We start from the raw sequence: 12,742 nt of genomic DNA on the forward strand, positions 1-12,742 counted from the left end.
TATGTGTGAACAAAATCAAAAATCAAGAAAATATGAAGAATTTGGGATATCATTAATATATATTACGGTAAAAATAAAATGGGCCCTAAACCTGATCGATGCCGAACCCAGTGAAACAATATGAGACATCTGACTGAACGCATTGAAGGCAGTTGCTCAAATGTGAACCTATAGTGTTTAAGTTGTATAGAACTTTGAGGGTCATACATAAATGTGTAATTTAAGGCAACAATTTTGTACATCCCAGTAACTTTCTATTCCGAGGCTAAATCATTTGTGTAATCGCTCGTTCTACAATTTTCTCGTATGTTTTGTGCTGGCAGTCTAATGTTTCACTAATAGGTAGAAAATCCTAAATTTTTAAACAGATTGCATTGTATTTAATCCTTTTTTCATCTCGATTAATTAAAGTTATTCTTTCAATGTTATTTAACTAATTTGTGGTCTTACTGATTGATGGATGGGTCGATTACTAGGCAACATAGTCAAAATTGTTGGTATCTCGTATGCATGACTATTGCACCTTTCTTTAAAAAACAAAAATATTTTTTTTTGTATTACAAGTTCAGTGAAAGAAATACTAGTATGGGAATCTTGCCATGCTGCTAAATGACCACAACGGAAACCTTAATTGACAACTGTTTTCTTTTCGGAGTAGCACAAAAATTTTGATTTGGTGTGCAACAGTTGATGACTCAGTGACTGTTTCTGTTGTAGTCATCTATGAATTCTGCAATGCATAGAACTTATGCCTAAAATCTTAGAATTCTAGCTTATCTACTTTTGTCATTGACTTTCACCATATTTACAAAGTTTCTTTTTTCATAGTAATAAATAAGTTTAACTATATGGTTATCGCCATGTGTCATAATAAATATTGTTCTAGCTCTATAGATGACTTTATGATTTATATAAATATTATTATAAATATAATATATATTTACAGATTTTTATAAAATATCTTGTAGAACTCATTAATAAAATACCCATATTATTTCTATAAAAGTTTATAGAATTAAAACATCTCTAGAAATCTCATAAAATCTTATAAACTTCAAGGCCTATGCCTCGCACATATATTTCGCACAAAGTGAGCTTTCGCCCATCATGAGTTGGAGAGTCATTCATTATTGTTTAAATTTTAAACAATGTCTCTTCATTTGACCAAATTATGGAGACAGTTAATTGCTGGCACTATTTAGTGTTTCTGTGTGAATTATTTTTTTAAATTGAGGTGGCCAATGAATATAGTGTACATGTACATGTATGCACATACATTATTTGGTAGTAACCATGGGAACAGTACTCAGAAGTGTCTGGTATAACATATATTATATCTTTGGTGTAAATTACATTTGTAAGTCAACAATTCCAGTTTACAAACAGACACCTTGAGTACTCATCTAAATGACTTATTTCACTAATCAGCTACAATGGATGTTTCTATAGTGTATATTATTGCTGTCAATGAAAGTAACATGGTAGTATTTACACACATATGACAGACATTTGCCTTAAACTACCCGGATGGAAAGCATGTCTGTGATATGTGTGTGATACTTACAATATACCACATTGTAAGTTATGCTCTAACAAAACTATGACAATATAGTAATTATACTCACATCATCGGTAGCATTCACATTGGCATTTGCTGAAATCAACACTTCTGCTATAGCTGTATTTCCATTATCTGCAGCATAATGTAATGCAGTGTAGTTATACTGTAATATGAACATGTGATGCATACATTAGATAACCATGTAGAGGAATAATTTAAATATTACAAACAATGTTTACCAGACCCAACATATCAAACAACAATAGTTCCTACCTATAATTTAAAATTTATTTAACTGTATTTGATCACCACTGATCACACAATAATTACAAGTTATCCATTATTTCAATGTACAATTATAATTCATCTTAAGAGTATTAAAATCAGGTGTCATGATTTTATTGGTTTGTTATTAAAATTATGTTTTCAAGTTATTTCAAACAGTACTAAATCCATAAATACAATGTAGGCTCCAATTTTTTTTTTTTTTTTTAAATATTTTTTGATAACCTTTTATATTATATTTATTTGTATTTTAGTTTGATTATGTCGATTTTTTGGTTTTTCTTGCCGTTAATCAGTTCTTAGAAAATCGTGTCCCAGTCGCCTCTAACTACATCTGACTCAATGCCTGGACAATAAAAATTAGTTTTTGTGTACTTCCATTAAAGATGTACTGTGCATCTCTCAAAATGCCCAAAAAACCAAATATCGTATTTGCTCTATCAGAAGCCCATCTCAAATATAATAACACTGGTATATTACAAGGCAGCATAAAAAAAATGCGGTACTGTATGATAATAAAAATGATTTAGATATTTGTTATTTTATCCATAGACATCTATCATTTGCTTGACTACTGTACATGCGCTTCAAATAGAGCAGTACCATATTCAAAATAATGGGGGTTTTCTGATCAAAATTATCAATTTAAAGTTACCACATTTTAATTATGACAATGACACAATTATGCCAATCTGACCAATCACAATGGTGCATTAAATCATGTGAGGTCATTGTATAAAATAAAGTCTATACATGAACACAACATGCATCTTGAATTGTCAAGGTGAATTTTTCAGCAAAGCACTCCACTATCACCTTGAAGTATTTCATTAGGATTATATGTATGTGACAGTGCCCTCACAGATTATCAACAGCCAATCAGATTGCCTTTTTCATCAAAGCTAGTGCTTGGCCAAGCTGTGTTTTTTTCACAAATTATTATATAATATGATATGGTATTTTGTAAATACTTAGATTATTCAATGAAAAGTAAATTTCTCCATTTTGTAGTTGTATACTTTTGCTACTAAACTGTTGTAAATGTTGGCCAAGTTGTTTGCCATACTATGATGTGCCATTTTCATACTTTGTAAATATCAATTTTTTCACACACTATTTCATATTTACATACATTTATGACACCACACAACAATGTAAATGATAAAACATAATTTATTTTGGCAAAAAGAGGGGCACTGTGTTACACCTCTGTACTCAGCCTGCACAAGCGAAAAGCCAGAACTTAGTCTCACATCAGGCCCCTAAATCAGAATCATAGTAAAAGATTACTAGCTACATGTACCTAAAGCAAACAAAAATTGCACTAAAATAAATGACCTAAGAAAATACAAAGCATAAAAACTGCAAAGTGTCAATTGGTTGATAAAATGTACTGGTATAAGTCATTAGTGGATGAAATGAAGGTAGGAGTTGTTAATGTAGAGACTACGTGACAAGTTAGTGATGGAGGCAGCGGTAATGGTAGGGACAGCCGGAGCGGTAACTACATGTACGAGCATGGTAGATTAATGCAGGTTATAACTGTAAATAATACCCAGTAAAATAACATCTCCCAATCTTGGGGAATTGAGTAAATGAATGTGAAACGAACCCCCAAATGCTGCAATGCAATGAAATATACATTGCAGCAATGACCCCAAGATAAATATAAGACAAATTTAAGAAAAGCTGACACCCATCTCCCAAATCATACAGAACTGGACGATTAGCAAATATATATTAAATTAAAAACTCTGAATTAAAGAGGAATGTGCAGAACTCAAGGTAACCTCAGAGGTATGTATATACCTGTAATAGCTATCTGAATTCCAGCGGCCAAGTGTTTTGATCATGTGATCAGAAATACTGGCTGTAGCCGCTGAGGTAGCGGTCCCAATGCAGAAAGAGTGACCAGAGTACCTGCTTGAATCAATCCCTAAAACACTCAAAATTCAATGCAGATATTAAAGTTAAGAAAATTGATCGAGTCAGTGGGTGATTATCTTTAGTAATGATCAGAGGGTTTTGGCACTATCACCTGCCTTAAGGACAAGAACTGAAGGATGGTTGCCACAGAGCACGTACTTTGGTTTTGGAAATATTTTATTAAAACCCCTTTACGAAAAGAATCAGTCTTGGATGATTTGAGTCTCAGAAAAGCCTGAGTGTCTCTCTCAAAACTGATATCCTCCATGCATAAATGAGCAGACCTGACAAAATAATTGGAATCATTGGTGAACTCCCCCCAACGGAGGAAGCCAAAGAAAGCAAGCAAAATTACAAGACTGCATGAGGACATCATTAAAAAGATTAAACACTCTGAGTAGAATACATGAGGAAAATAAGATCAGCTGTAAGGGAAAGACGATTCTCTGATGCTGTCCTTGTATATGTTAATTGGCCCTAAGCAATAGATTTACCATAACAGTTTTTTGCTGCATTGCCGAGGATGTGACAGTCCCATTTCAATGTACCTAAAGCGAATTTAAGTGAGATAAAGTCTAATTTTAGACTTGCTAAGCTGCAAATGTTTGAAACGATGAGTTATAAAAAGTACAAGTAACTCTTCAGAAATTGCTGGTAAGTTAACAGCTGAACATGAGATCTGGTGTATATTAACAACATTAATAATGAGCATTCTGATTTTAACAGAAAGGAAAGGAAAAGAAAAGTTTTTGTTTAGAAAGATTTGTGATGGGTGCCATTTAATAAACTCATATAAGAAGGAAGGTCAGACTCACAATCAAATATCTCAAAATCAAGTAACCAATATATGCCATTCTGAACATGTTTGGCTGTCATTTATTTTTAATGAAGTATGATAAATATATACATGTACACTATTAATAAAAATGACAAGTTTTTATTTGCTATTGACTATTCAAAAAAGGAACTAAACACTATAATTCAGGTTATTAAATGGGACGTATATGATTTAAAATATACTTTGATGTCATATTAAAGTCAGTTCAGGGTGGTAAATCTGAATTAAATAATTGTTGGCATTTTGCATCACTTATTTGAAATGCAATAATAATGCATCAAATTTCAAATAGTGCAAGAAAAATTTAGTCAAATTCATATTCAATGGAAGATAAATTCTCCATTTTGTAGGCATTTTTTATTTTTCTACTACCAGTAAACTGCAGTAAATGTTGCATGGCCAAGTTGTTTGTCATACAATGATGCACCATTTTTGTATTTTTTTTAATCAATTGTTTCACACTGTATTTCAGTATACATTATTAGTACACTCAATAATGGCCTGGTGAATCACTGCGAATGTAACTCTATAGTCGATACAGAATTGGCAGTCTTCATAATTTTGTGATAATATGCATGCACAGACTGACCTGAAAGGTAGCCCCCCCCCCCCACCTACCAGGCACTAAACTTCATACCGATTCACTAGTCTATATTCACAGATTTTGCAAAGTCTCATGATCGTAGACGACATCTAGTCTAATATATTATACAAAGGACCAACATGTATCTCATTCACTTATCCAAAAATGGGCAAATGTAAGGAACTTCAATCACACCCAATAGTTTAAACCATTTTTATGATTGGAAAAGTTTTTACATTCATTAGTAGAGTTGACTTTTCAGAAGTTCAGAAGTCAGAAGACAAAAGCTGTGTAAACAAAGTAAATAAAAATACATTGTACTGAATCACTAAATACAAGTCAATAAAGATACAGCTACTACACAGACCAGGTTACTTGTAATTTGATAATGAATGTAAATTAGCATATTCCATTCTATAATTGACCTCTGCACGTATAGGTCACTGATCACTTGCTTTCTCGCATTCATTCAGTGAAACCAACATTTTAAAGAATGGCCGACTTCTATACTATCTAGATTTACCATAGTTTAAATAATCAGATGAGTGTGATGTCACTGATAAACAAAATGGCAGCTTTCATAAGTTTATGGTCATAAATGGTGCATATTCTAGAAATATTTATTTTAAATGTGTAATCTCAACATATTCAAAGTGTCCATAAATCAGCAATGTGGATATTATTTGGTTGAGCTTTTCTTAGAATACCCCCCCTAGAATAAGCACATACAGTACTGGTAGTAGTAAATCCATGTGTACATGTATACAAATGAGCATTTTGATTTTAATGAAGAAAGGAAGAGATGCTGAGCAGTTTGCATGTACACAGACACCATGATGTGAAGTGAGCTTTTAGCTAAAGATTTTCAGAGTAAACAAGCAGGGTTCACACATGTACGTCATCTTTCTAGAAACGCTGTGGGCGCCATTTAATGCAAAACAAACAAATCTCGTAACAAATGAAATCTCAAGTAAACCATTCAAAACATGTTTGGCCATCATTTATTGTCATGATGTAAGTACACCAGTAAAGACAAATTTGTATCTGCTATTGATTATGCAAAATGAAATTAAACACTATAATTGAGGTTATTACCGGTAGATGGGAAATATATGGTTTAAAATACGCTTAGAATCATTAAATCAGTTCAGGTGCAATAATGGATCAAATTTTAAATATTGCTTATGAAAAAGTGGTCAAACTTAAATACAAAAATCACATATTGGAAACTAGTTTGACTGTATTTTATTTTATTTTTAAAATAAAAGTTGAACAAAACAATGACATACCCAATTTGGATCTGGTTCATCTACCGGTTGTCCTGCTGCCAGTAAACGTCTCACACCATCAATATCATTCTTCTCAGCAGCTTGATACACCGTCTACTTATAATGATAAATAAACATAGATTCAGATATCAAGGATTTGAACATACCGGTAATACAAGTATCACATGGTAGGAAAATGTAGAGAGAATGCTGGGTTTAAATTGTGACATACATTGTACTGTATATATTATTATTTACCGTTTTCAAAGACTTGAGTTCAAATGTCAATGTCCTAAAAACTTTGTAGTTCACATCAACAATAATCTGCTTTACATACTTAGGCATTACTTTATAGCATCCCTGGAATCACATATTTTATAATACCTCATATGTTTAATATCATCACTTTGATTGGTCAGAACTCTGAATGTGGTGGTGAATAAAACTAATTCACAAACAATGAGAAACCAGTGACCTATATTACTATTTCATGCGCAAATTCACTGTTACAAAAATGCAATGTTTGATTTACGTTGTGTTATTGTATTGGGTATAATTATTGAAGTAGAGGTCAATAGAAAGATGAAATTATTTACCATAGCAAAGCAAAGGTCAATAATTTCATCTGTGGGTCATCTGAACTGAATATTGACCAAACACTGAGGTCACTAATTTGTTTTATTATACCAAATAAAATTACATCCACACTATTCAATGATGACAACATAGCACTTGTTTTATTTAATATCAAAATATTGATATGTCAATGCTAGTAAATGTATAATTAGACTGGAACTTGTTTTTGACCAGAAATAAATATTTTATTTATTTTACACTTTTTAGCAATTATTTAAACACACCAATACACTTGAACTGCACAAGTCCTTAATTCTGTATTATCTTAGCTGTGATCAATTTTAATGACTCCCATGTGACTGCATTTTGACCAATCAGATTGATGATATTGGGCATAAGGTGTAATAAAAACATTTAGTGCCCTTATTGTCAGTCAACATTCAGTTTTGAAAACTCCCATGTGACCGCATTTTGACTAATCAGATTGATGATATTGGGCACAAAGTGTAATAAAAACATTTAGCGCCCTTATTGTCAGTCAACATTCAGTTTTAATGACTCCCATGTGACCGCATTTTGACCAATCAGATTGATGATAATGGGCATAAGGTGTGATAAAAATATTTAGTGCCCTTATTGTCAGTCAACATTCAGTTTTAATGACTCACATATGACTGCATTTTGACCAATCAGGTTGATGATATTGGGCATAAGGTGTGATAAAAATATTTAGTGCCCTTATTGTCAGTCAACATTCAGTTTTAAAAACTCCCATGTGACCGCATTTTGACCAATCAGATTGATGATATTGGGCATAAAGTGTAATGAAAATATTTAGTGCCCTTATTGTCAGACAACATTCAGTTTTAATGACTCCCATTTGACCGCATTTTGACCAATCAGATTGATGATATTGGGCATAGAGTGTAATAAAAAAAATTAGTGCCCTTATTGTCAGTTAACATTAAGTTTTAAAGAACCTTAGAGGTATTATTTCCACTTTGGTAATTTTTTTTTTTATTTATTTAAATGTTTTACACGGCTTGGGGAGAATGTATTAAATACAACAACCATTCAATTCAAGTTATTTGACTTCAGTATTCCAGATTATTAAATCTGTGATACATGTATAAAATAAAATTGTAGTTTTTATTATATTATTTTATTTATATTTTTATTATTTTATTTTATATATGCTTTCGTCGTGCAGTATTAATAAATTAACCACTATATACATTGGCCAAGTGACTGAAAGCGCAAGTAGAGATTAATCAGTGGTAGTGTTACAGTGGACAATTTGTAGCAGATATCATTTTTTTTATCATAAAACTTTGTAATCCGTGTACTGTAATGTCACGTTTATCACAAATCTGGTTTGTGGCCTCAATTTTATTTCACCTACAACCGTGTATAGCAATGAGCAATGTTTTTACAATCTATTAAAAAAATCGAAAAGCAACCCAAAAAAGGCCGGGTTTCATTTAAAACTATACTATTACACTATATTTAAATTAGTGAATTTCTATAATTTATTACAAAAAAAATGAATTGTTAATAATAACCAAACTATTATTGTCTGACTTCTTTTGAAATAAAAATAAAAACAATTTTATCAGGACTTCGTTGTGATAGGTACATTGTAACTAGATGGAAAAGAAACATTAAACACTGATTTCACTCAAATGTTCTACAATCTCCATTTGTCTAATTTTCTGTGGAATATGAATAATATTTCTGGCTTGAATGCGTTTTTCCACGTCTGACAGCCATAAAACACACCTTGCTAGTTAATAAGGTTAGTCAATTATTGGATGGTGCTGCACTTTTTTTATGCAAATCAAGCATATTTTAAAAACATTTTAAAATTAATTTTGACAGCAAAGAATCAATGAAAACACTGGAACATCACATCAACACTACTGTATTAAAAACACTTCACTTTAGCTTTTTGGGTGTTTTGTATGTAGTGTATTTTTACTGATTTTCGATGAGTGCAAAATGAAAGAATATTCACTGGATTTGTTTTCACTGAATTATCCTTTCAGCAGAAATATTTTACAATAAGTGTAATACTTTGAAAATTTGTTATGCTAATTACCTCCAAATTGTTGTTGGTCGGTCTTTTTGAACTGCGAATAGCATATACCGGGTCTGGGCTCGAAATTAACTTTTTTTTGGTAGTCCATCTGGACTACCACTTTTTAAATCTGGTAGCCCAAGATCAATCACTTTTTTAAAGCAGTATTTATGCCGTAAAAATAAAAAAGAATATTTTTTCTATAAACAAATGTCATGTTCAGTACATCTTTTTGACAGGTTGATAATATTTCATATATTTTAATGTATCGGTACTAATTTCCTATAGACAGGAGAACCTAACTGAAATAAAGAGTTCATGTTTTATAGTTTCACTGCTTTCACTCATTGTGCATTGTGAAATACTGTAAATTCCAAGTTTAAAGTTTTAATGTTAGGCCAGACTTTTATTATATCTTGTTTCGTGAACCCGCCGAATGAACAGGAGCCGAAAATGAAATAAAAAGAAAATTTTATTTCAGCGTAATTTCTCGGGCAGGCTGACTTAAATTAAATTAAAACTTAATTAATTAAAATTTAAATTGCCATAAAAAATAAATTGTCCATATAATACCTGTACCTCATATAGGCGCCACTTTGATACATTTTCATTTCTGTCTGGAGCTAATTTGAGGTCACATTTTGGCAACTTTGTTGCAAATGGCGCTTAATTGAGGTCAGTCATTTTTCACACACTCAGAACTAAAACTACGGTAACGTAATCCTGTCTATACAATGTACCGTATTCTGCCGTAAATTCGCCCTTGGCCGTTAAACGGCAGTTCGTTTTTTAAAATAAAAGAAATCGCATTTTTTTATTAAATATTTTGGCGTAATTGGACATTTAAAGGAAACATCAATCCAAACAACATAATGATCCCGGAAGAAAAAGCTCCACAAATGTAGGAAAATGCAATTTACAGTTTTTTTATATCACTTTTCATTCTCTAGACATTCAAATTCATATCAGTATTATGTAGTCAGCCATCTTGATTCTCAAGCAAAGGATTATGGGTAAAGTATGACATCATAGAATCTGTTGTCAGATTCAGAATTCAAAAAGTGGTAGCCCCAAGAAAGAAACTGGTAGTCTGTGGACGCGGGGCTACTGCTAATTTCGAGCCCTGCGGGTATATTAGAAATGTTGCTGTGGACGTTTAACAGTTCAACAAATAAGTCTGAAATGAATAGTTTTATAGATACAGTATATACATACATATATAAAAAAAATATGTATAATATATATATACTTGAATGGTTTCTTTTGTTTTAAGTTTGTTATGTGTCTACCTCATAAAACTCATAAAAACTGTAAAGTTAACCAGGCTATATAGAGTCTTGGTTTGTCATGATAAAATTGAACATTCATGACCTCTATGTATAATTCCCAGTTGACAATTCTTTTTTTTTTCTATTTCCAGATTGAGCCATACAAATACAAAATGAAACATACCATAATGTTATAATTAATATGGTCTACTTTTTTAATATCTGACATTGCCTGATTAGAATTGGTTCAAGTGTTTGGTTCATAAGACATGGCAATGCCAATACACAGGCTTTGTTTTTCCAGTTATCCATCATTGTCTGGTCTTGATACCCTTAAAAATTCCCCTCCTACAAATGTTAGAGTAAAATTTAAACCTCAGACAAATCTCATTCTACTATCTGCTTTTTGATATTTTTTTTCATTACCAGAAAATTTGATCTCAAATTTGTGGTAACCTTTTGCCAGTAACAGCTTTTAACTCATTTGTGATTTTTTTGGCTGGGCTGATTTCGTCACATATTAGTACTTGGCAGGTAGCTCACACTTGCATTCCAGAAAGGTGGACAAATTTGCATAGCATGTATGCAAGGGTTCCTCTACATGATAGTTGTGTGTGGAAAGGATAATGCACATTTTCGTTTATATCGTCTTTAAACAAAATGCTTAAATACATGCCTCTAGATATGGTAAAAGTGTCACAATGCTGTCAAAATGGCTACTATCCACAAAAATACAACTATCATTTTCACGAAAACTAAGTTGGTGATCGACCCCAACTTTTTTTAAGTCAATATCCTTATAATACCTGGAAATACAATTTATTGGAAAAAGAATGAATTCTGGATATTTGCGTTCATGAGTAGGCCACTATACACCGGCCAAGTGATCAAATGTGCGAGCAGCCAATCAGCGATAGCCGGAAGTCATGAGACTGGTGTGCAAGAATAAGACAAATAAAAAAACATGTCAGTCTGCTGATATTCCATAAAAAGGGAATATTATTTTTGTCACGTCGATTAGTACACCTGCACGCACAATATCACGCGTGTAAGTTTACGTTACTCTTCAAAACGGTATGCGCGTGAGCGAAACGCCGTATCTTTTACTTCCGGGAAAGTGGTGTCGGGGAAAAACCTCCTTAAAGTCTATGACTTCTAAATCATGTATTAAACATGTCCTGAGATGATCCTAGTAACATATTGTGTATTGTTACAATACGGAATGATGTCATGGTTATCGCATTCAATTAAAATATGGTGTACAAATCTGTGTAAAAAGTTGCTGTTGTTAATTTGGTCACACCGTCACTGGCGTCAGGTGACCTCAGTGGTAAATGTCATAACACAGGAATAGTTTGTTATCTTGAAGTATGTGTATTACCTAACTAACAAAAACATATATGTAGATAATTGTACACTTACCTTGTAACTCATGACGGTGTTAGCTAAGTAAATCTGCGTGAATAACTTTAGATGAAACTAAGCAAGAAAGTACAACAGTATGATTGACTATGGGTCTTTTATCACTAAGCTAGGTATTCACTTGGGAAAGTCCCACTCTTGTGGCTCTCTGTGGCTCCCTAGGTCACGAAGACTCTGCAAGGGGTGAGTGTATGATTGCATGTCCTGCATGGCAACAACGCCGAGGGTTTGAATTGTACGCCCACAACGACCAACGGTTTTATACGAGTTGACCTCATTCGGCACACATTCGCGCCTGTCTTTCGGCATTGCCAGGTTTATTTGAGTATTTTAGTATTAGCGACAGTGTTGATATATTTAAATTCGTAATTTCAAAGAAATATACACGCCTATTAGTGCCGTACGCCCGATTTACGTTTTAAAGATACACAAAACTTCCGGGTTCACAGTCGAGTCGCTTCAGATGGAAAAACCCATTCTCCTTCCCAGAGTTCCTTGCGGTTAGATCATCGAAAGTATATGCTTGGGAGATTGCGTAAAACCTTTTTTTTTGCGTTGTAATTCTGATAAATTAATTTTCTCATGCATCTCCGTTGAACGCAAACAACAAGGGTGGCAGTGTTCTTCATTACGCTCTATGTCTGTGGCACAAAATAGTAATTGACGACAGGCATTACCCCTTATGTGTGTTCAAAGTTAGTGTCGTTTGAAACCTAACTTCTAAACTCGAAAAAACGGTGGTATGTCGTCTTTCAATGGCTCACATAATTAAAAACACTCCCAATCAAAATGACATATTACGGCAATTAAAATGCCGGTATAATTATCAACACTTTATTCTGCAATTCAATTATGATTGGATGTCTCCAACTTCTTTCCTCAGAGGCCAGCGTTTCGGTGTGCATAGAACAGTCAGAATAGAGTGTTTGCCGTAAGAC

The 12,742-nt window shown here is 32.8% G+C and overlaps 1 protein-coding gene across 1 annotated transcript in view; it reads right to left on the reverse strand.

Annotated features, from left to right (window-relative positions):
• Positions 1-11,898, reverse strand: part of LOC146730059 (uncharacterized) — a 30,296-nt gene extending 18,398 nt beyond the window's left edge. The window contains exons 1-3 of the mRNA XM_085494499.1: positions 11,805-11,898; positions 6,483-6,575; positions 1,626-1,724 (exon numbers count right to left, since the gene is read on the reverse strand). Of these exons, the coding sequence (XP_085350625.1) occupies positions 1,626-1,724; positions 6,483-6,575; positions 11,805-11,816 (204 nt within the window). The 5' untranslated portion in view covers positions 11,817-11,898. The remainder of the gene's footprint in view (positions 1-1,625; positions 1,725-6,482; positions 6,576-11,804) is intronic.
• Positions 11,899-12,742: the final 844 nt, after the last annotated feature.

This window comes from Saccoglossus kowalevskii, chromosome 20 (assembly GCF_978046115.1).
Source record: "Saccoglossus kowalevskii chromosome 20, keSacKowa6.1, whole genome shotgun sequence".
Classification (NCBI taxonomy): domain Eukaryota; kingdom Metazoa; phylum Hemichordata; class Enteropneusta; family Harrimaniidae; genus Saccoglossus; species Saccoglossus kowalevskii.